General features: G+C 36.6%; 1 protein-coding gene across 1 annotated transcript in view; it reads left to right on the forward strand.

Moving 5' to 3' along the window:
• LOC138369226 (extended synaptotagmin-2-like) overlaps positions 1 to 26,771 on the forward strand; it is a 300,187-nt gene that overhangs the window by 100,961 nt on the left and 172,455 nt on the right. The window contains exon 5 of the mRNA XM_069332167.1: positions 17,988 to 18,136. Coding sequence (XP_069188268.1) covers positions 17,988 to 18,136 — 149 coding nt within the window. The remainder of the gene's footprint in view (positions 1 to 17,987; positions 18,137 to 26,771) is intronic.

Consider the following 26,771-nt stretch of genomic DNA (forward strand, 5'->3'; position numbering starts at 1 on the left):
AGACTATCTCGGAGTGCACGACGCGGTGGAGGCGCTGCATGCACTGAATCGTACAGTGGTAACGAGCCGTTGGAGTACACTCGTAGCCAAGCAGAGAAGATTTCTTATAGGTGTTCAGGGAACACCCATCACACCCGTTCCTATGCGAGGTGGAGATATAATGAGGCAAGTGACTGGCAAGGTGGTACGAGCCACGTCACCAACTGGAGGAGTGACACTTCAGGAACGGAGGGAGCAAGAGTATAAGTTGCCCTCTTGAGTGCTGCTCTTCCGATATGACTCTTATTTTAAGGGGAGGGGTATGTTACGGTGCCCTCTCCTATTTCTTTCGTTTGCCGGCTTAAAGAGTCATATCAGCTCTCCCTACTGATTCTCTGAGGATCAGGGAATCTATTGATATATGTGGCGACCAGACCGGCTGCCAGTTAAGGGGGAACGTTTCGTTATAAGTTGTAAATAAGGGGAAATTGGCGCCCTGATATAAAATGAAAGAGTATCCCCTAATGCAGATATGACCTTTTGGAAGGGACACTAGCCGATCGCGGATTGGCCGACTTAGGTCGCGGGCGACCAATCAGGGCCCGCCATGACGTCACCGAGTGCCCCGGGCGGCGCCAACGTCAGAGTTGACCTGACCTTGGAAGCGAGCGGACGCACCTCGGTTAGCTCTCAAGGATTAGAAGCTCTACAAGCCTTTCTTAGTGGATAAGTGCTGGCTATTGCAGCCCATCGGATTTATTGGAGACCCCGCGCTTCTGGGGAGCAAAAGGGAACCAAGTTTATTGAACGAAAGAGGGCCAAACTTGGAAAATATTCGGCGACGACGCTGGGCGGCGACGCTGGACGTTGGGGGCCTGAAAAAGTGTGGCGGGCAAGCCTAGCTGTGACCGGGTCACATCCACTGAGGGTTTTGGAAGGACGACACTGTGCCTAGGACAAGGAGCAACGCCTTGTGGAAGGGGCTAGTGTGGGAAAATAGTGATTAGGTCAGCGCCTATCGATGAACCAGGATTGGGGTAGCTGAATCTCAGGGATTGGAACGGCGACGACGTGAAGGCTCCACGACACCTGAGGACCTGTGGGACGTTCCAGGATCGTCAAGGATCGACTCAGAAAGCGTGGGAACCTCACACCATCGAGGGACAGGCGTCGTGAGCCAGGAATGTAAGGTAGATCATTTTCCCTCCCATTACCCCTTGTGTGAGTAGGCTAGTTAGGCCACAATATTTACTTATGTATGTGGCAATAGGACATTAATGCTTTAGTAGTAGAATAGGCTGCATGGCAGCTTGTGTCCAGGACTGTCAGAGGAGATAGTGTGTATGGATGGCAGGACAGTGAAGAAGAGGCGCCGACGTGGTGAAGAGGCCCTCCTGTGAGAGAGTGTGGGACTCCTGTCTTTCTGCCCAGTTGAAGGAGTGTTGGAGGTCGTGGAAGAAGAGGCTGACGATCTCCAGACTTATTATCCTTATTTTCCTATTCATGTATTACTTGTGATTGTATGTGTGATCATGTAATTTGCATCAGTAAATTCACACTTTTTTCACTGTGTTTAAGTGTGCCTCCATTTATGATATTTCTCTATGAGCAAACACGAAGGTTATCATAGTACCACCTAGGGAACACTACGTTCTCTATAGAAGTTCTTATTGCCTGGAGAGTGGTAAAAACAGCACAGACTTACATAAAGGTGTACCCTTAGCCATCCGATCAGTATTAGTGCCTGAATGGTGGCAACTATTAACGTAGTGGCTATAGAGAGGCAAAGCCACACAGACCTTCCTGGGAGAGTACTCTGGGCTAATAGTCTAGTAGCAGATCTATGGGAGTAGCAATCTTCTGGCTACAAACAATATATAATACACCCACTGAACTGCATTGCTGGGGTTCAGATATAATAGCCCAGCTGGCGACCTTGTTAAGAAGATAGAGAAGACAGGCGGGAAAGGAGTTCCTGCAACCTTTTTGCCTGGCAGGCAAGATTCAGGGTGCTTATTGTTATAAGGTAAGCCTGAGTCTTCCTTCACTCCTCCACGGGTCTAGGCCGGAACTGTTAACAGCAGTTTCCCCGAGTTTGACTGAAGGGCTTCCAGGGTGAATCAGTGGCACCCTTTTTGTAGTGGAAGCAAAGACCTGCGGAGGTGGGCATTGTTGGGCCTCTCCTGTGTGACCAAGGAGACTCCGGTGAATCCCGGGAGTCGGAGGGGCTGAGTATTCGGCCTTTTGAGCCCCTAGCAGCCGAGTGCTAGCAGAGCCCCGGCCCACCCCCTACGTGACAATATATATATATATATATATATATATATATATATATATATATATATATATATATATGTCGTACCTAATAGCCAGAACGCACTTCTCAGCCTACTATTCAAGGCCCGATTTGCCTAATAAGCCAAGTTTTCATGAATTAATGTTTTTTCGTCTACCTAACCTACCTAACCTAACCTAACCTAGCTTTTTTTGGCTACCTAACCTAACCTTACCTATAAATATAGGTTAGGTTAGGTTAGGTAGGGTTGGTTAGGTTCGGTCATATATCTACGTTAATTTTAACTCCAATAAAAAGAAATTGACCTCATACATAGAGAAAAGGGTTGCTTTATCATTTCATAAGAAAAAAATTATAGTAAATATATTAATTCATGAAAACTTGGCTTATTAGGCAAATCGGGCCTTGAATTGTAGGCTGAGAAGTGAGTTCTGGCTACTAGGTACGACATATATATATATATATATATATATATACATATATATGTCGTACCTAGTAGCCAGAACGTACTTCTCGGCCTACTATGAAAGGCCCGATTTGCCTAATAAGCCAAGTTTTCCTGAATTAAAATATTTTCTCTAATTTTTTTCTTATGAAATGATAAAGCTACCCATTTCATTATGTATGAAGTCAATTTTTTTTATTGGAGTTAAAATTAACGTAGATATATGACCGAACCTAACCAACCCTACCTAACCTAACCTATCTTTATAGGTTAGGTTAGGTTAGGTAGCCGAAAAAGTTAGGTTAGGTAGTCAAAAACCAATTAATTCATGAAAACTTGGCTTATTAGGCAAATCGGGCCTTGCATAGTAGGCAGAGAAGTGCGTTCTGGCTACTAGGTACGACAGTAGCCAGAACGCTACTGTTTATATCTATATATATATATATATATATACTGAACATCTTGTATCAGAATCTTTACTTTAAAAAACATAACGTTTCGAATACTTCTCGTATTCATCATCAGATCTAAAAGAAAAACAGAAATCACAATCAAATAGCTGGTAAACAAAGAACTCATACTGAATATAATTGCCTATCAAAGAAAGGAAAATGCTTAAAAAACAAAACACTTAAGCGCACTTAAAGTGATCAATACAATAAAACTTATTAACTGTCACATATGTTAAAAACTAATTTAAAATCCATTAAACTACAAGATGAAATTTATAACTACTAAAACAAACCATTCCATTAAACTTATGTGAAGTGATCAGAAGTGAAACTTGATACCTAACTCTTAGATTCTAAACACTATAACAAATATTTATATAATGACTACAAATCTGCAAAAAATGTATGTAAAATACAAACAGAATAAACGACAATTATAAAGTACTAACCAAAATCTTATTATAAACTCAAATATTAAATAAAATTAAATACCAAAAAATGTATTATATATCCTAAATAAAAGATTATATTAATGTACAATGTTAAGACTTGAAATAAGTAAGAAAGGGCAAAGACATGGTAAACTAAACAAAATTAAACTACCAAAATAAACTAGAAATCAAATTACAGGGCCTATTGTGCACTATACAGTGTACAATTGAACAGCTGAAAGGTAGCTATTTAACAGAGGCCGCAGCTCCTTTATATATAAGGATTCCACTACTCTCAAATCTGACTGGCCATTCATACATGTGTCCAGAATTTTAAAATCAGATTCCAGCAGAGAATGATCAAACTCATAACAATGGTTTCTAATCTCCGAAAATGCTGGTTTAGACAATGGTAATCCAGTCCTAAAAGATAATCCCCGGTGCTCAAGTATCCTAATCTTAAAGTTCCGAATGGAACTCCCGACATATCCAGCATTACAGCTGGAACAATTATACATATATACGACATTTGAGCACAAGGGGGTAGGCACTTTATCTTTAAATTTAAAATAAGAGCCTATGGTATTTGTGTTGACAAAAATAAATCTAAAGTCTACTTGAGGATAACACTGCTGCAACAGTCTCCTCAAACGACTCCTTACAAAAAAGCTAATACTGCCATAAAATGGTAATTTAATATATTTAAGATCCCTTTCCACTGTAGTAATCCTACACGATGGGTGAAACTTCTTATTTAAGAAATTCCTTATAAAAGTATAAACCATATGCAAAGGATAACCATTATTTGAAAAAAAATTCACAAGAAAATTAATTTCCTGATCAAAGTTATTCCAATTAGAACATAAAACAAAGGCCCAATTCAGTAGAGTGTTAATAGCATTTTTCTTAAGAATATCAGGAACAAAGGAATTAACATTTAAACCTAAACCAGTAAAAGTTGGTTTCCTAAAAACATTAGTGTTGAACCCATTGAGGTAATTCACTTTTACATCAAGAAACGACAATGAATTATCAACTTCACACTCTGCAGTAAACCGTATATTACTATGTTGTGCATTAAGATACTCTCTAAATTTCTCAATATGACACTGGTCCCTAAACAACAAAAAAGTGTCATCTACATATCTCCTGTACAAGACTGGTTTAAAGGCCGAAGGACAATTATCAAGCCAATTTATTTCGTGAAAACTCAAAAAAGCATTAGCCAGTGCAGGACCTAAAGGAGACCCCATTGCTACTCCATCAATTTGTTTATAATAAATATTATTAAACATAAAGATGGAGTCTTTAACTGCTATTTCTAACAGCCGTCTGAATATTTTACTACAAAATCCAGACACTAAGTTAGTGTCAGCAAATAATTGACTTACACAGATATCAATGGTTTCCAACAGAGGAATATTAGTAAAAAGTGATTCAACATCGAAACTGGCCATTATAGTTGGGAACTCAAAATTTAAAGAGGAAAGTTCTTTTACAAAATCCTGAGAATTTCTCACAGTAAATTCATTATGCGTTAATGGTTCTAATAATGGAACCAGAAACTTAGCCAGTTTATAATTAAAAGTGCCAATCGCTGATAAAATAGGACGAATCGGTATTCCTGTTTTATGAACTTTAGGTAACCCATATAAGATGCCAGGCTTAGAGCCAGTTGCAAGTAATTTAGTATAATCGAAAAGAGTCTTTCAAACTTCTTAAAACTCTATTCAGTTTATCCTCACATTTCAAAATATACGAGAATGGGTCTATATCAACCAACGTAAATTTAGAGGGGTCTTCTAACAACCTTTCCACATTATTAACATACTCTAACTTGTCCAAAACCACTATACCCCTACCTTTATCTGGCCTGGTAATGCAAATACTCCTATCGTTCTTTAAGCCATTAATACACTCCAATTTCCTTTTGTCAAAAGGAGGGAATGTAGATCTATATTTACCAAAGTCGTTAAAGACTTCATGTGCTAAGGAGGAAACAGTACTGATGATATTGGTCCAACTATAATTTGTACCAGTCCTTAGGGTACAAGTTTTCAATGTGTTGCATAACCGCTCAAAACCTAAAAAATGATTAACAAATTTAGTTTTTTTACACGTCAACCCGAAGTCTAACCCTAGAGAGAGAAGTTCTTTCTCAATGGGAGACAGAACTCTCTTTGAAAAATTGAAAACCACCTTATCAGGGTCCACCGAATTAAATGAAGGTATACCCAAGTTACGCAATTTCTTCTCGTGAATAAGTCTACATTTTTCAACCCTTTTTTCATTATAATTTTCATATTTACATTTTAAAGATGCAAAATCAACCCAGGAAACCAAGATCTTGAATTTCTCCAAGTACACGTGCAATTCACTTTTCAGCTTATTTACCCGCTTCTGCTTTTCAGATATTTCAAAGTCCAACAATCTTAATAACCAAGAATTATATTCACTTGTTAACGCAAATTTGTCGGAATACACTTTAAACCTGAGGAATCTTGGGACCAAACGATGCGCCTTACAGGTTTGTAGAAATTCCAAATCCAAGTGAGCCTTCTTAACTGCGAAATCCACTTTCTCTATTCTTCTGTATCAGAAGAATAGAGAAAGTTACGCAATTTCTTCTGTACGAGAAGAAATTGCGTAACTTGGGTATACCTTCATTTCATTCGGTGGACCCTGATAAGGTGGTTTTCAATTTTTTTCAAAGAGAGCTCTGTCTCCCATTGAGAAAGAACTTCTCTCTCTAGGGTTAGACTTCGGGTTGACGTGTAAAAAACCTAAATTTGTTAATCATTTTTTAGGTTTTGAGCGGTTATGCAACACATTGAAAACTTGTACCCTAAGGACTGGTACAAATTATAGTTGGACCAATATCATCAGTACTGTTTCCTCCTTAGCACATGAAGTCTTTAACGACTTTGGTAAATATAGATCTACATTCCCTCCTTTTGACAAAAGGAAATTGGAGTGTATTAATGGCTTAAAGAACGATAGGAGTATTTGCATTACCAGGCCAGATAAAGGTAGGGGTATAGTGGTTTTGGACAAGTTAGAGTATGTTAATAAGGTGGAAAGGTTGTTAGAAGACCCCTCTAAATTTACGTTGGTTGATATAGACCCATTCTCGTATATTTTGAAATGTGAGGATAAACTGAATAGAGTTTTAAGAAGTTTGAAAGACTCTCTTTTCGATTATACTAAATTACTTGCAACTGGCTCTAAGCCTGGCATCTTATATGGGTTACCTAAAGTTCATAAAACAGGTATACCGATTCGTCCTATTTTATCAGCGATTGGCACTTTTAATTATAAACTGGCTAAGTTTCTGGTTCCATTATTAGAACCATTAACGCATAATGAATTTACTGTGAGAAATTCTCAGGATTTTGTAAAAGAACTTTCCTCTTTAAATTTTGAGTTCCCAACTATAATGGCCAGTTTCGATGTTGAATCACTTTTTACTAATATTCCTCTGTTGGAAACCATTGATATCTGTGTAAGTCAATTATTTGCTGACACTAACTTAGTGTCTGGATTTTGTAGTAAAATATTCAGACGGCTGTTAGAAATAGCAGTTAAAGACTCCATCTTTATGTTTAATAATATTTATTATAAACAAATTGATGGAGTAGCAATGGGGTCTCCTTTAGGTCCTGCACTGGCTAATGCTTTTTTGAGTTTTCACGAAATAAATTGGCTTGATAATTGTCCTTCGGCCTTTAAACCAGTCTTGTACAGAAGATATGTAGATGACACTTTTTTGTTGTTTAGGGACCAGTGTCATATTGAGAAATTTAGAGAGTATCTTAATGCACAACATAGTAATATACGGTTTACTGCAGAGTGTGAAGTTGATAATTCATTGTCGTTTCTTGATGTAAAAGTGAATAACCTCAATGGGTTCAACACTAATGTTTTTAGGAAACCAACCTTTACTGGTTTAGGTTTAAATTTTAATTCCTTTGTTCCTGATATTTTTAAGAAAAATGCTATTAACGCTCTACTGAATAGGGCCTTTGTTTTATGTTCTAATTGTAATAACTTTGATCAGGAAATTAATTTTCTTGTGAATTTTTTTTCAAATAATGGTTATCCTGTGCATATGGTTTATACTTTTATAAGGAATTTCTTAAATAAGAAGTTTCACCCATCGTGTAGGATTACTACAGTGGAAAGGGATCTTAAATATATTAAATTACCATTTTATGGCAGTATTAGCTTTTCTGTAAGGAGTCCTTTGAGGAGACTGTTGCAGCAGTGTTATCCTCAAGTAGACTTTAGATTTATTTTTGTCAACACAAATACCATAGGCTCTTATTTTAAATTTAAAGATAAAGTGCCTACCCCCTTGTGCTCAAATGTCGTATATATGTATAATTGTTCCAGCTGTAATGCTGGATATGTCGGGAGTTCCATTCGAAACTTTAAGATTAGGATACTTGAACACCGGGGATTATCTTTTAGGACTGGATTACCATTGTCTAAACCAGCATTTTCGGAGATTAGAAACCATTGTTATGAGTTTGATCATTCTCTGCTGGAATCTGATTTTAAAATTCTGGACACTTGTATGAATGGCCAGTCAGGTTTGAGAGTAATGGAATCCTTATATATAAAGGAGCTGCGGCCTCTGTTAAATAGCAACCTTTCAGCTGTTCAATTGTACACTGTATAGTGCACAGTAGGCCCTGTAATTTGATTTTTAGTTTATTTTGGTAGTTTAATTTTGTTTAGTTTACCATGTCTTTGCCCTTTCTTACTTATTTCAAGTCTTAACATTGTACATTAATATAATCTTTTATTTAGGATATATAATACATTTTTTGGTATTTAATTTTATTTAATATTTGAGTTTTTTATAAGATTTTGGTTAGTACTTTATAATTGTCGTTTTACTCTGTTTGTATTTTACATACATTTTTTGCAGATTTGTAGTCATTATATAAATATTTGTTATAGTGTTTAGTATCTATGTGTTAGGTATCAAGTTTCACTTCTGATCACTTCACGTAAGTTTAATGGAATGGTTTGTTTTAGTAGTTATAAATTTCATCTTGTAGTTTAATGGATTTTAAATTAGTTTTTAATATATGTGACAGTTAATAAGTTTTATTGTATTGATCACTTTAAGTGCGCTTAAGTGTTTGTTTTTTAAGCATTTTCCTTTCTTTGCTAGGCAATTATATTCAGTATGAGTTCTTTGTTTACCAGCTATTTGATTGTGATTTCTGTTTTTTCTTTTAGATCTGATGATGAATACGAGAAGTATTCGAAACGTTATGTTTTTTAAAGTAAAGATTCTGATACAAGATGTTCAGTATATCCTTGGTTTTCCTATTCATCTTAAAATTAAGATTCCCGAAGGGAACATCGATCATATATATATATATATATATATATATATATATATATATATATATATATATATATATATAAATATATATATATATATATATATATATATATATATATATATATATATATATATATATATATATATATATATATATTGGTAGCAGTCTTTCTTGTAAACATATATTATTAAATAAGACCGAAAAAGTAAGATTAATAATTCTAACACGAATTTTCTCAATATTTCTTATGTTTCTTTTTACTGTCGATGGTAATTGAAAAATCAATTCTCCAAAATTCATTTTTATTTATAGTCTGACGCAACACTTCAATGCGTTTTGTAATAACTTATTACATTTTCAAAGACTTTAGTTTACACACACATAACTATAACCTGCAAACACTAAACAGAGTTTTACTATGCTATCATTTAAACAGCATTTGTCTTATATACTAGCATTTGGGTGAGGTGATATGTTACAACAGTTTTGGATGAGGTGAACCCAACTTTCAACAAAAGACAGAACACGGTGCAATTGGTATAATTTGGATAAATTAAAGGGAAGAAAGGAAATAACTGCAAAGGGCCAATTGGCCCATATTTCTTGATGCTTCTATATTGGTGCGGAGTCTTGAAGTGGGTAGAATATAGTTGTGCATTAATTGGCTGTTGATTGCTGGTGTTGACTTCTTGATGTGTAGTGCCTCGCAGATGTCAAGCCCCCTACTATCACTGTATCTATCGATGATTTCTGTGTTGTTTGTTAAGACTTCTCTGGTGATGGTCTGGTTGTGGGAAGAGATTATATGTTCCTTAATGGAGCCCTGTTGCTTATGCATCGTTAATCGCCTGGAAAGAGATGTTGTTGTCTTGCCTATATACTAAATTCTTTGAGGCTTACAGTCCCCAAGTGGGCATTTGAAGGCATAGACGACGTTGGTCTCTTTTAAAGCGTTCTGCTTTGTGTCTGGAGAGTTTCTTATGAGTAGGTTGGCCGTTTTTTTGTTTTGTTTTATAGTAAATCGTCAATTGTATCTTTTGATCTTTGTCTGTAGGGATAACGTTCCTATTAACATTATCTTTCAAGACCCTTTCCTCCATTTAATGAGCTGTGGAAAAGAAGTTCCTGTAAAATAGTCTAATAGGGGGTATAGGTGTTGTGTTAGTTATCTCTTCAGAGGTTGCATGGCGTTTCACCTTCCTTTTATGATGTCTTCAACGCAACCATTGGAGAAGCCGTTGTTGACTAGGACCTACCTTACCCTACAGAGTTCTTCATCGACTTGCTTCCATCCTGAGCTGTGGCTGAGAGCACGGTCGACATAAGCATTAACAACACTCCTCTTGTACTTGTCTGGGCAGTCACTGTTGGCATTGAGGCACATTCCAATGTTTGTTTCCTTAGTGTAGACTGCAGTGTGGAAACCTCCGCTCCTTTCCATGACCGTTACATCAAGAAAGGGCAGCTTCGCATCCTTCTCCATATTGTAAGTGAAACGCAACACAGAATTCCCCTGGAATGCCTCCTTCAGCTCCTGCAGATGTCTGACATCAGGTACCTGTGTAAAAATGTCGTCAACATACCTGCAGTATATGGCCGGTTTCAAGTTCATGTCGACTAAGACCTTCTGTTCGATGGTACCCATGTAGAAGTTCGCAAACAGGACACCTAGGGAAGAACCCATGGCAACCCCATCTACTTGCTTATACATGTGCCCATCAGGGCTCAAGAAGGGTGCCTCTTTAGTACAAGCTTGGAGTAGTTTCCTTAGAATGTTTTCTGGTATGTCAAGAGGATGTGGTTTCATCCACATACGTGTGGATGAAACAATCGGGATCACAGCGGACAGAGTGTATCGTGATCCAGACTGTACTCCTCTTGACATACCAGAAAACATCTTGTGTTGAAAGTTTCTTGTGCTTGTCTTGTGTTGAAATGTTGAAAGAAAGTGCCGGCGGGGAAGTGGTTCAAATAGCTTCGGCTATCACTTTCTTATGTCCGGTCGTGATGGTCAAGCGGATTAAGGCGTCCTGTACATACCAGTTGCATTGCTCCTGTCAGTATGGGTTCGAGTCACTTCTGGGGTGTGAGTTTTCAATATATACATAGATATTTATATATTGTGATGGTAATCTCTATCAAGAGAGATTTGGCCTGCTCTTTCCTACATCATATTACTTCAGTACGTCTATAACATCAAAATACTACATTCAAGAGTAGTATATACATAGTAGAATACGTTTTTACAGGGGGTATATGTACCCTACACTCGCTCTCCAAACCCCCTCGCTGTCAGCGCACCACCCTTGTCGATCACCAAACTAGCACTTCCAGCCAACACACTTCCTATTGGTGAATCAGCGACTCTACTCGACTTCAGCGCCATCTGCATAGCCTATGACTAAGTGTGCACGAGCAGTTGGCTTTAGAATATTCTGTGCTCTCAAGGCTGATACTTCTGTCTAGCATACGCTCTGTGTATTTGTGGAGGTTTTCAGCCAGCCAATATTCTCAGCACCTTTAACTCATTTTTTTGTCTTGATTCATTGTAGAGTAATGTAACCATTATTTTATTTTATATTGTTTTTTGTCTTTGTATTTATGTTTAATTCGTACTGTACATAGCCAAGGGATTATCTTTGTGTATATTTGTTTAAATTCAATTAAAGTTTCATTGTTCATACTATTTGTTTTGCGAGTTTTTCCCTTTTTACTTGACCACAGGATGCAACAGCTAAGCAGTCAACTTTAGTAAAAAAAAGGAGAAAATAATGTGATTGGCATTGACACCAACCATTGGGAGGACTGCCTTACACCTACATTTCCCATCACAATATATATGTATATATATATATATATATAATGTATATATATATATATTCCTGAAACTGCCATAGGAAGACTCTCAGTGGCAGCAAGCAACCTATAATTGACATAGCAAATGCACCAACTTGGCCTTATGGATCAACTTCGTAACATAAACACACACACAAAAAAAAATATTTAATTTTAAATTTTCAAATTTGCTTTAATACCACCTTGCAGCGAGGCCTTAAAATGTCATTCCTGCTGTGCGCCGAAAATAAATTCTTTTCAAGAAATTATTTTCTCTTTTTATATTGGTAAAATGTACTATCTGATCAGGGGAAACTAAAAAAAAAAAAATTGTATTTGACATACCTTAGCCGCGATGGAGCTGAGACGTTGAGCAAACAATGGGCGCTGTGCGATGGAGCGTGCGGGGTCACTCGACCCTGCCACCCATTGGCGCGGCTGTGGCCGCGAATATAATTATTTTACATTTATTGTGATGTTTCTTATTTGTTTTTACTCTGATTTTTTGCTGTAATATTATTGAAAATTGTGTAATTTATGGAATTTATATAGTTCAATGTCTGTGGAGCATCGCTATGATCACAATTTTTGGGCTGATACATATGACTTGTATATTATATTAATCAACCAATCAACCAGTGAGTTTTTCTGTTATACACGATATACGCACGATGTATATACCTATATACATATGTGTTCACCATAACGAAACAGTAAGTAGGTATGGTGAGTCCAAACGTCACGAGTGGGCCGCCACACCCAGCCAGCCCTCCCTCCTTCAACTCCTTACTCGCCAACATTCCTCCTCCCACAATACTATTTGTTGTTTTATTACACTATTTACACACGTTATATATAAGTATCTACATGTTTTATTCACCATAACTGTTCAACTAAGCTAGTATAGTGCCTAAACAGCATAGTGGCCACCATACACTGCATGGCAAGTCCTACACCAGCCAGCAAACAACAGCCTTACTCCCTCCCTCACCAATACATCCCTCTCCAAAATGGCTCCTCCCAACATACTCCTTTCAATGTTATTACACTATAAACACACATTATATATACGTATCTGCATGTTTTGTTCGCCATAGCAAACCACTAAGCCGGTATGGCGAGTTCAGGTCTCCAAACAATAACAGAGGTCGCCACACAGAGTCAGCAGACGACACCACCTCTCCTTCACTCCTCACAAAGATTCAACCTCCCACCACACTACGCATTCCGCTAATTCTCACATCAATGCTGCTATTATCAGAATCCTGGTCACTAAATGATGTAAATGAATATATTTCCACAAGTTTATTTTGTAAAAGAACATGAAAGGTAGTTTGAAGATTCTTAGATGGACAAAACAATGGCAGTGTCCTGTGGCTGGCGCTGTGAACATCCTGAACAGCATTGTTGACTGATATCTGAACATTGTACAGTCTTTATCACAGTCAGGTGTAAAAAAGGGTGCATGGACAGATGAGTGTATGGACAGAGGTGTGTATGGCTGGAGAGATGTATAGACAAAGGGGTGTATGGTAGATGATTTTGTATGTATGTAGGTGATTTTGTCATTCAGGTAGGCTATTATTGTGAAGATTGGTTTAAAAAGGAAGACCAGGTCTATTTCTTCTGGGGTGAAGTAACGTTCTACTGGGTATATTTTTTCCCTTTTCATGATTTCGTATACCATCGATGTGAGGTCTGTTACCTGAAAAAAATTCGTCTTGGTTTGGGAAGAAAGAAAAATATTAAAATTTTAGCACCTGGGCCTCACCAGACTCGTCTGTTTCTCCATACCCCCTTGTAAGGAGTGTTCAGGGAGTTCTTGTCGCTGCTCGTAGGTGCTCAGCGCTTCTGTTGTGGCCGTGAGCTAAATATCTTCTTTTGTAGCTGGGAACGAGTCTGGTAGTGACTCAGTCAAAGATTCCTTGAGGCGTTCTAAGGTTGTTGGAGTGAGAAAAGTTGTCTTCATAACTTTTGACGGTTGAGTTTGATGGTTGGTTTGGCGAGAGTTCGCGAGTTCGTTTGGTCCTACTTGCGTCTGTTTCCATGTTACCTTGTTGTGAGGCTTCTACACTCATAGCTCACCACCAGTACATCGAAAACAAAAGAAACACACATGAAAAAAGTAATATGAAAATGTTTTTCGGTCAAGAAAAAACAGGTGTAATTTTAGTTTTCTATCCTCTTTTGACTTATTTTTCATGTAGAAGTGGAGGAAGTCGAAACAGTGTTTCCCCCAAGAGAGGAACCTAGATCAGGCTTTCAATCCAAAAGGACCCCAGTCCAATCTATTATCACTTTCTAAGCCAAAATACTGCATCGAGCCCGGATTCAACTCTACAAGCTTTCACCTTTGTTGGAGGTGATGTCGGGAAATGCTTATTGGGGACAATCGACTGTTTCGTCGGACCTTAGTCCAGAGCTCTTCAGCCCTAAGCAATGGTGTATTTTGTTTTCTCAATGGTAAATGGAAGATCGTTCACATATATGAGAAACAGGTTAGGAACAAGAACTAAAACTTTTGGAACTCCATAAGTAACATATCAACAATCTGAGACCTAAAGTTCAAGTACTCCTATGCTAATGGAGTACCTACCCTGTTATTTCTGTCTTCATCTCCATCTTATGCACTAGTCTCCTACGGGGTATTGTGTCAAAGGCTTTCTAGCAATACAAAAACATGCCGTCTGCTCACCATTCTCTTCAATTGAATTGGCGATGCCCATAGAGCTGGAGAGCAGGGGACTGAAAAATGGGGCATAGATGCAAAAAACTTCAGCAAGAAATGGAAGACGAGACTGAGGAGGGAAGGATAGATTGGTGGCCCATCCACCGTGGTTTAAAACTTGTATAGACTGAGTGGTGAGTGTTCGGCTGGGCATGGGCAGTATCAGTACAGGGGCTGGGCTCTCGAGCAGCTGGCTAGATGTGAGAGTTGAGAAGTGTGTCACCAATCCGGTTCTTTATTCTTCTGACTTCTGTCGTCTGGTTTGGTTGTTCTTGGCTAGGACATCGGTCTTGTTCTTGTTGCTGGTGGTGTACTTGCTTTTTATCGACACAGCAGCGTTGTCTTTCAGTATGGAAGGAGAGCTGTCGAGATGGAAGTCCTTAGTACTGGATTTCAGCTTCGATACAGGAGACGTTGTTCCCACAGAAACATCCTCGTCAGACAATGAGTCTGAAGGGTCGAGAGCTGGTACAGTAGTCCGTGGATGCTTGGTAGATCAGATCGGTCTGGCTTTGGTGGGTCGATGACTCCGTTTTCCTGAGTGTTTAAATTTTCTCCTGCATCTTGGCGGCGTATTTCGGATACTTAACATAGTAGTCAGGGTCAATAAGTTCAGGGTGGAGTTAGGTTACATCAGCACAGTAACGAACTGTGGAGACGTGGGGAAGACTTCCTCAGGTACGGTAAAGGTCGGGAGGCCATTCGCAGCATAGGGTACAAAAATAATCCTCACAAATTCCTGGTTGTTGGAGCCAGCAATATTGTCAGCAAGAAATGTTAAAGCATATATATTGCTATGGTCAGTAGTAGTACCCGGCAACTGCTGTGGTGAAGGCTGGGTTAGTCATTGGCCGGAGTAAGGTTGTGGCGATGGCTGGGTCGGTGAGTGGCTGGGTCCCCATTGGCTGGGAGTTGGGTCCCCATTGGCTGGGCTGCTGCACGGTAGCTCCTCTCCCGTAAACACCGGAAAATTGGCGGTTTGAACGTCGAAGGTTGATGGTGCATGGCGAGTTGTGAAGGCTTGTCTGGCGTCGATTATCGTCAGAATTTCATCCTGACGTTTGGGACATAGATGTGACATAGCCATATGGTCACCGCCGCACACAACACATCATTGAAATCAGGCGGTACACTGGTAATAATTGTGCACAGACACTGCACTTATAATCAATTACTCTGCAGGCACTTTCTGGTCTAATGAGAGTACTCGTAGCACTTGAAACGCTGACTTTCCTCGTAACAGCGTTCCTTATGCACACAAGCAGGTGGTATGGTGAGGCCAAAACACTGAAATCCATTGGTGGGGGCAAGGTCCACTTCAGCAGCTGTGGTGAGTCACTTTTAAGGTGGAGTGCAGGTCGTTGTCGCTAGATGGCTGAACCAGCCATCATTGTAGAGTTTTCAGAGGTGATGCTGGCCAGAATTTTTTCCACCTCGTGATCGGTGATCCACAAGCTGACTCTCCTGGCGAAGCTGGTCTTTGCAGCCTGATAGCGACGTGGCTGGGTGAGGAGTATGTCCGCGTCGTAAAGTGCGGACATGTTGATAGGTAAGACCAGTCGTTCCAGGTCGTCGTCAGGTAGAATAGTAGAGGACAACACCTTCAGCGTCCTTTTGGATGTCGTTATGTGTGGTGTTGGTTGTGATGTTAAATACCTGGAACAGTTTGCTCCAAGTGAACGAGTGGTTCCTCTGGAACCGAGCCTTCACCCTGTATACCATAGTACCGAGTGGCTAGTACCAATGAGAAGGGCTAAGCCGAGGCGATACAGCTGACCCTCCCTCAACAGGGTGTGGCCGACGAAAGTACGTTCCCTCACTATCTGGTTGGCTTAGGAGCTCTCTGAGGTGAGGAGCAACCAGAGACGTGTTTGGCTGTAACGGCTCCTGGCTGCAAACCCGTGACCGTTATGATCGTTTTTCCACCCTTTTCTTTCTTGTCTAATTTCTCTCACCTAATCATGGAATTCTATTAAATCTGTTAGGCACATTTTGCCAACCCTGAAACCATGCTGGTGATATGTTATAAAGTTCCTTCTTTCAAGATGTCCTACTATGGTTTTCTTCCAATCTTCTCGAAAACCTTTCATGGTATGCAAGTTAAAGGTTGGCCTGTAGTTTAGTACATTCCGTATGTCTCCCTTCTTGCATATCAAGACTACAATAATTGTCTTCCAACTTTTCGGTATGTTCTGTTCTCAATGACCTGTTAAACACCATTTAAAGTGAAAAGCACTTTCTTCAGCTCCCTCTTTCAGAATTCACGGTGAACCTCGGGGTCTACAGCTTTTGTCACATACTGTTCAATCAAATGCTTCCTTATATCACCACTGCTATTCTCAATTTTCCTCAGTGGTGGCTGGTTTGATGCCCCCTTTCTAAGTTTAGAAACTTCTTCTTTCTTTATTGTGTTGACCTTCTGGAATCATTTGCAGCGGTCCTTGCAAATCTCCTTGCAATTCCTAGTGAACCTGTTCATCCCTAATCTCAGTTGTTATTGTCTGTTACTTCACTGATGTTTTCCTCCTGATGTATCTGTAAAACTGTTTGGATTAGCTTTGCTTTATTAGCTATGTATATATGTATATAGGGATGTATGGGTGTATGGAGAGAGGGGCGCAAATAGGGTGGGGGTATATGTAGGGAATATTGAATGCAGGGAGGTGTGTATAGAGGGAGAGGTGGGTGGTGTATTGGTGGGTGTATTGGCAAGAGTATATGGAGGGAGGGATGTATAGATAGAAGGGTGTGTGTTAGGAGAGGTGGGCGTAATGAGGAGGGGGTGGCCGCGGTACCTTGCCAGCAAAGTAGTACCATCTGAGCTGGAGATTGTTTAGAAATAACGTATATTGGAATAACAAATCTATGTGAAGGAAAAATGGACCCAATCAAAAAAGCCTGCATGAGGAATATGGTAAATGAGGTCAATAAAGGGTTTGATTAGAAATGTTAAAGAATTGAGTAATGATGAGATGACGCACACCATGTTGATCTGATGCGAGGAGGAACGGTGACGTTCCTCCTCGCATCAGATCGCATTAAATAATTCTAAAAGTTTAACAGTTTTTAATAGATGATTTAAACTCACAAAGACTGATTTGCTTTCTGTCATTTCATTTAATTATCATACATTTTCTTACATTTTATTTCCTATTATTCCAATGTCTTCTTATATTGCTTCGATTATTGATTAAGGTATAAATACATTTCGTTATTTATTCAATTTTAATTGCTTAACAATTTATGAGTATATCTGACAACATAACCTACATAACTAACCTACATACTGAAAAGTTTGGCTAATATTTGCCAAATTTTTATTCAATGAAGACATTCCCCAAAAATAATTTATCCCAGAAAATAAAACTGAAAACTAATGAACTGATTTAAATCTCTGACTTATTCTCTGACTTATAAATTTCAGGTTGCAAATGATTGTTCTTTTATGATCAAATTTCCAGGCAAAAGGTCTTGCCCGGATGGTGTTGAAGCGCATTACGCCCCGCCCACCGTTTGTGGGCATCGTACGCATTTTCCCCGTCACCAGCCCTGAAGTGGACTTGACGTTCACCGGGATAGCAGCATATATATCGATGTTCGAATCTTACTAGTAAGGTGTAATAGTTTTCCTCTTAATAAAATTGTATTATTTTGTTCCAAAAAAAATCATATCAGATATTTTGTTATTGCTTGTAAATTTACATTTGTTGTTAACTAGTATTTGTGTACAGAAGTATCTATGTTGATTTATTACTTGGTTTAATTAAATATATATATATATATATATATATATATATATATATATATATATATATATATATATATATATATATATATATATATATATATAATATATGTCGTACCTAGTAGCCAGAATGCACTTCTCAGCCTACTATGCAAGGCCCGATTTGCCTAATAAGCCAAATTTTCCTGAATTAATATATTTTCTCTAATTTTTTTCTTATGAAATGATAAAGCTACCCATTTCATTATGTATGAGGTAATTTTTTTTTATTGGAGTTAAAATTAACGTAGATATATGACCGAACCTAACCAACCCTACCTAACCTAACCTAACCTATCTTTATAGGTTAGGTTAGGTAAGGTAGCCGAAAAAGTTAGGTTAGGTTAGGTTAGGTAGGTTAGGTAGTCGAAAAAACATTAATTCATAAAAACTTGGCTTATTAGGCAAATTGGGCCTTGCATAGTAGGCAAAGAAGTGCATTCTGGCTACTAGGTACGACATATATATATATATATATATATATATATATATATATATATATATATATATATATATATATATATATATATATATATATATATTATATGTTTTATAACTATATATATATATATGTCGTACCTAGTAGCCAGAACGCACTTCTCAGCCTACTATGCAAGGCCCCATTTGCCTAATAAGCCAAGTTTTCATGAATTAATTGTTTTTCGAATACCTAAGATACCTAACCTAACCTAACCTAACTTTTTCGGCTACCTAACCTAACCTATAAAGATAGTTTAGGTTAGGTTAGGTAGGGTTGGTTAGGTTCGGTCATATTTCTACGTTAATTTTAACTCCAATAAAAAAAAATTGACCTCACACATAATGAAATGGGTAGCTTTATCTTTTCATAAGAAAAAATTTGAGAAAATATATTAATTCAGGAAAACTTGGCTTGGCTTATTAGGCAAATCGGGCCTTGCATATTAGGCTGAGAAGTGCGTTCTGGCGACTAGGTACGACATATATATATAGTTATAAAACATATATATATATATATATATATATATATATATATATATATATATATATATATATATATATATATATATATATATATAACTGAAAACTCACACCCCAGAAGTGACTCGAACCCATACTCCCACAACTGGTATGTACAGGGACGCCTTAATCATTAAGATTATGATTAAGGCGTCCCTGTACATACCAGTTGTGGGAGTATGGGTTCGAGTCACTTCTGGGGTGTGAGTTTTCAGTTGTATATAGTCCTGGGGACCATTCAGGCTTGTTTGCATATATATATATATATATATATATGCCTATACTTGCATAAACCACAAGTGAAGATTAACAATCTTTGGACAACACCCACCAGTGGGCCTCGAACCCAGAAAGCACAACTACCATCCAGTAGCTGCCATAACTAGTACGCTTTAACCCACTACTCCATCACTACACTTCTTTTGTAGGGTCTGATGGTGTAGTGGGTTAAAGCGTACTAGTTATGGCAGCTACTGGATGGTAGTTGTGCTTTCTGGGTTCGAGGACCACTAGTGGGTGTTGTCCAAAGATTGTATATATATATATATATATATATATATATATATATATATATATATATATATATATATATATATATATATATATATATATATATATATTATTGCCTGAACCCTGGCCAACAAAGTGGCAGGAACACACTGCATCCACTACACCATGCTTCAAAGCCATACAAGAAATAGGAATTCTGGGGTATTTAACCAACAGAACTCCATTCCTCTCCCAGGAAATGAGATAGTGAGGAATCTCTGGTGCTCCTTTAATCGAGCCCTATTATGTGGGAGAACGCAGTGTCATATGCTTAACGCACAGACTAGCCTAATAAGGCTCCAGGCAACTCCTCATTGCCTGGGAGAGGAATGGAGTTCTGTTGGTTAAATACCCCAGAATTCCTATTTCTTGTATGGCTTTGAAGCATGGTGTAGTGGATGCAGTGTGTTCCTGCCACTTTGTTGGCCAGGGTTCAAGTCCCCTGGTGGGTTGAGTGTCTATAAAGATATAAACTTTATAAGCTTGTGGTTATTAGGCAAGTCTGTGTATATATATATATGTATATATATATATATATATATATATATATATATATATATATATATATATATATATATATATATATATATATCAATTTTAATATGAATAGGTAAACCATAGATAAACTGAACATCTTTTTTCAGATTCTTTACTTAAAAATGCATAACGTTTCGAATACTTCTTTCTCGTATTCATCATCAGATCTAAAAGAAAAAACAGAAATCACAATCAAATAACTAGTAAGCAAAGAACTCATACTGAATATAATTCCCTATCAAAAAAAGAAGAAAGGAAAAGATTAAAAAACAAAGCACTTAAACTTACTTAAAGTGATCAATACAAGTAAATCTTATTAACTATCACATAGATAAAAGCTAAATAAAAAATTACAAGAGGAATTTTATAACTACTAAGACGAACTGTACTATTAAACTTACACAAAGTGCAGGCGATGAGTCACAATAACGTGGCTGAAGTAAGTTGACCAGACCACACACTAGAAGTGTGGGGCCATTCTCAAGTCGATATATATATCAATTTGAGAATGGTCCAGGACGGAGCGAAGCATCGTCGACCCTTCATCTTCTAGTGTGTGGTCTGGTCAACTTACACAAAATGATGAACTGGAGAGAAACTTGAAAGTTAACACATGGATGCTAAACGCTATTACAAATATTAATATAATGACTTTACATCTACAAAAAAAATTGTGTAAAATGCAAGCTAAATAGGCGACAATTATAAAATTCTAACCAAATCTTATAAAAACTCAAATATCAAACAAAACTAGATACTAAAAAATATATTATATATCCTAAATAAAAAGATTATAATAATGTACAATGTCAAAACTTGAAATAAGTAAGAAAGCGCAAAGACATGGTAAACTAAATTATAATAAAATTAAAATGCCAGTATAAACTATAAATGAAATTACAGGGCCTACTGTGTACTATACAGTGTACAATTTGACAGCCGAAAGGTTGCTATTTAACAGAGATCGCAGCTCCCTCATATATAAGGATTCCATTACTCTTAAATCTGACTGGCCATTCATACAAGTGTCCAGAATTTTAAAATCATATTCTAGCAGATAATGATTAAACTCATATCAATGGTTTCTAATCTCCGAAAATGCTGGTTTAGATAATGGTAATCCAGTCCTAATAGATACTCCCCGGTGCTCAATTATCCTAATCTTAAAGTTCCGAATGGAACTTCCGATGTATCGAGCATTACAGCTGGAACAATTATACATATATACGACACTGGAGTACAGGGTGGTAGGCACTTTATCTTTAAATTTAAAATAAGTGTCTATGGTATTTGTGTTGACAAAAATAAATCTAAAGTCTACTTGAGGATAACAGTGCTGTAAAAGTTTCCTCAATCGACTCCTTACAGAAAAACTAATAGTGCCATAAAATGGTAATTTAATATATTTAATATCCCTTTCTACTGTAGTAATCCTACAGGAAGGGTGAAACTTCTTATTTAAAAAATTTCTTATAAAGGGATAAACCATATGCAAAGGATAACCATTATTTGAAAAAAAAAATCAAAAGAAAATTAATTTCTTGATCAAAGTTATTCCAATTTGAACATAAAACGAAGTCCCTATTCAGTAGAGTATTAATTGCATTTTTCTTAAAAATATCAGGAACAAAAGAATTAAAATTTAAACCTAAACCAGTAAAAGTTGGTTTTCTAAAAACATTAGTGTTGAACCCATTAAGGTTATTCACTTTGACATCAAGAAAAGACAATGAATTATTCTCTTCACACTTTGCAGTGAAACGTGTATGTTGTGCATTATGATACTCTCTAAATTTCTCAATGTGACATTGGTCCTTAAATAACAAAAATGTGTCATCTATATATATCTTGTACAAGACTGGTTTAAAGTCCATAGGACATTTATCAAGTAAATTGTTCTCATGAAAACTCAAAAAAGCATTAGCAAGTGCAGGACCTGAGGGAGAACCAATTGCTACTCCATCAATTTGTTTATAATATCTATTATTAAACATAAAGACAGGGTCTTTAACCGCTAATTCTAACAACCGTCTGAATATTTTACTACAAAATCCAGACACTAAATTAGTGTCAGCAAATAACTGATTTATACAAATATCAATGGTTTCCAAGAAAGGAATATTAGTAAAGCACAGTAAAGAGTGATTCAACATCAAAACTGGCCATTATAGTTGGGAACTCAAAATTTAAAGAGGAAAGTTCCTTTACAAAATCCTGAGAATTTCTCACAGTAAATTCATTATGCGTTAATGGTTCTAATAGTGGAACCAGAAATTTTGCCAGTTTTTAATTAAAAGTACCAATCGCAATCCTTATATATAGGGGAGCTGCGGCCTCTGTTAAATAGCAACCTTTCAGCTGTTCAGTTGTACACAGTAGGCCCTGTAATTTCATTTATAGTTTATACTGGCATTTTAATTTTATTATAATTTAGTTTAGTTTACCATGTCTTTGCCCTTTCTTACTTATTTCAAGTTTTGACATTGTACATTATATTAATCTTTTTATTTAGGATATATAATACATTTTTTAATATTTAGTTTGTTTGATATTTGAGTTCTATAAGATTTTTGTTAATATTTTATTATTAATGTCGCCTATTTTGCTTGCATTTTATATACATTTTTGGTAGATGTGAAGTCGTTATATAATAATATTTCTAATAGCGTTTAGTATCCACGTGTTTACTATCAAGTTTCACTCCAGTTGATCAGTTCGCGTAAGTTTAGTAGTATGGTTTGTTTTAGTAGTTATAAAATTGCTCTTGTAATTTTATTAATTTTTGATTTAGCTTTTATCTATGTGATAGTTAATAAGTTTTACTTGTATTGATCACTTTAAGTAAGCTTAAGTGCTTTGTTTTTTAATCTTTAACTTTCTTCTTTTTTGATAGGCAATTATATTCAGTATGAGTTCTTTGTTTACTAGTTATTTGATTGTGATTTCTTTTTTTTCTTTTAGATCTGATGATGAATACGAGAAGTATTCGAAACGTTATGCATTTTAAAGTAAAGAATCTGAAACAAGATGTTCAGTGTATCTATGGTTTTCCTATTCATCTCTCTCTCTCTGCAGTTTATATATATATATATATATATATATATATATATATATATATATATATATATATATATAATTGTGTGTGTGTAAATCACAAAAAATATAAACACGTGATTAAAAATGTGACAGTGTCAGACCACGGAGGAAAAATTTAATGAGGAATTTCCTTAAGTACTTATGTATATTAATACATCTTCAGAAGGAGTGGTTTTACAGGTTGAGTACTGGACATAAATAGGCAGGAGAGAATGGTGGAGTGAGGTGAGGTACAATAAGTGGACTCAAATATGAGCCGCACAAAAACTGCAGAGGGCCTATTGGCCCATCCGATGCAACTCCCATACATAACCACACACAGGCCCACACAAAGATAATCATAGCATAAGATAGCAAATATTTACAATGAATTAGTGAGACAAATGTGTTCCAATGATCCTACTCAAATCGCCCTTTAATCGATCTATTAAAAATGGATCTAAGTTATATAAACCACTGTTAATGTTCAAATTACTTTCTTGTATGATCTGTATCAAAGCAGATTCAATTATGTTTCTGTTATAGGTGCTTGTGCAATTCGTTATGGAAGAAGCCATCTTCCAATCAATTTGGTGAGCATCTTCTGAGAAATGAACAAACAAAGCAATTTGTAAGACATGGCCAATTAGACAATTGGCCATGTCTTACAGAGTATTTATGTTGCGAAATTCTACATTTCAAATCTTTAGATGTTTGTCCAACATAGAACTTATTACAGTCTTTACAAGGTATTTTATAAATGACACAATTATCACTACGACGGCTGTTCCTAACTAATAGCTTACCAACAGTATTTTCGTATCTAAACAATACATGTATATCAAAAAGTTTTAAGGCCTTGACAATATTCTCAAACCCAGAGAAATATGGTAAACATAACACATTCTTTGGGCGAATTTTTTCTCTGCATATATTATTATAATATGTACGACGTGCTTTGCTACGGCAAACTTCCAAAAAATTCAGTGGGTAACAAAGCTTGAGACCAATCGAATCAATATTCTTAAACTCTTCATCTAAGAATTCTGGACTCACAACTCGAAGAGCTCATAGATACATTGAAGAAAAAAAAAAAATCACATTGTATCTATGCCCTGAAAAATAATGAACATAAGATAAATTATTCGTTGGTTTTCTGTTGACACTAAACTTTAGTGAAAAGTCTTGCCTATGAATAAGTATATCTAGGAATGGCAAACATTTATAAATTTCAGTCTCCATAGTAAATTTTATAGAGGTGACTTGATCAAGTCAAGTGCTTAGATGCTTATAAAAATAAGTTATATAACAAATAATTTAAAGTTATAGTGCTATATATTTTTACTGTGTGGTTTACCATTCTAGCAACTAACTAAAATGGTAGTTACTGTGTGGGAATGTTTGTTACAGTGTTCAAATGTAATTATAGTTTGGGAATACGTGTCAGAGTGTAGGAATGTTTGCTATAGTATGGGAATGTTATTTAAAATGTGGCTATGCCTGTTATATTGGGGAAATTCTTGTTAGTGTGGCAGTGGTAGTTACAGTGTGGGAATGTTTTTTTTTATAGTGCAGGAAGGGTATGTACAGTGGGGGGGAAAGCTTATTATATTGTGGGAATGTTTGTTATTGTGTGGAAATGCTTTTTTATAGTGTGGTAATGCTTGTTATAGTGCGCGAATGTTTGTTATGGTATTTGGAATGTGTTTTATAGTGAGCGATTATTGGGTAAAGTTTGCAAAGGCTTCTTGAAGTGTGGGAATACTTGTTATAGTGTAGGAATATTTGTTAGTGTAGGAATGGTAGTTACAGTGTGAGAATGTTTGTTAAATTGTGGGATGGATACTTCCAGTTTGGGAAAGCTTATTATAGTGTGCAAATGTTTGTTATCGTGTGGAAATTTTTGTTACAGTGTGGGAATTGTTGTTAGCGTGGGAATGCTTGCTATTGTGTGGGAATTGAAGTCATAGTGTGAGAATGTTTGTTATATAGTTGGAACGGTAGTTACAGTGTTGGATTGCTTGATATTGTGTCGGAATACTTGTTATAATATGGGAATGTATGTTATAGTGTTGGAATGCTTGTTATAGTGCAGCAGTGTTATTATAATGAGAAAATATTTATTATAAAGTGGGAATGCTTGTTATAGTGTAGGATTGCTCGATATAGAGGGAATGTTTGTTATAGAGTTGGTATGTTTGTTATATTGCTGGAAAGTTTGTAATATTGTGGGAATGCTTGTTGTAGTGAGGGAAAATTTGTTAAAGTGTCGGAATGTTTGTTACTGTGTGGAAATGCTTGTTACACTGTGAAGGGTGTTTGTTATAGTGGGAATAATTGTTATAGTTGGGGAATGCTTGTTTTTGTGTGGGAATTTTTGTTATAGTTTGGAAATGCTTGTAATAGGATGGGAATGTATGTTATTGATTGGGAATGATGGTTACAGTGTGGGAATGCTTGTTATACTGTGGAAATGTTTGTTATTGTGTGGGAATGGTAACTATAGTGTAATAATGTCTGTTGTAGTGTGTTAATGTTTGTTATAGAGATGAATGTTTGTTATCATGTGATAAATGTTTGTTATAGTGTGATGAATGTTTGTTATAGTGTGGGAATTGTGGGGAAATCTACTAGGGATTGATTTGATTTTTATTTCAAGAGTATTGTATAATTTATTGTCACCTGTAAACTTCCCTTCACACATTTAAGAGGGGGGGTTTCATATTTTAATCTTACTGTAATTAAACGGTAGATATTATTGCTAAGGTGTTACAGATCACACAACTATATAAAGAACACTTAAAATGGCCTCAGCTGGTTTGTAGTGTTGACTGGTCATCTAACACCAGATACGGTCCATCACATGTAGTCTGTCCTGGACCTGTATTAATGGCGGCTGTTGGTCCTTGCTATGTCCAGCTCAACTAAACTAACTATCATGTGGTCACATTCACCTGGGGATACGATACACCGTATTATCTGATGACTACAAATAAGAACAGGTGTTACACATGAACCTAAATTGTTATAATAATGAGGATTACCCTTGTTATCATGCTTTGTAATGATTAACCATAGACTCAATGAAATAATTGGCCAATATAACCATGGCTGGTGCACGTAGCACGAGCTAACAGCCCTGCTGTTTAGCTTTTGATCACAGCATCGCCTAAAATTGTCAAAATATATATATAACTGTTATTTTTGGCGATGATAGTATTACAAAAGACCCCTGACTGATAAAAATGTCTAGAATTCTGAAACTAGCAAAATTGTGGTGATAATTAACGATGTGAGTAGT

Source organism: Procambarus clarkii, chromosome 27 (assembly GCF_040958095.1).
Source record: "Procambarus clarkii isolate CNS0578487 chromosome 27, FALCON_Pclarkii_2.0, whole genome shotgun sequence".
NCBI classification, from domain to species: Eukaryota; Metazoa; Arthropoda; class Malacostraca; order Decapoda; family Cambaridae; genus Procambarus; species Procambarus clarkii.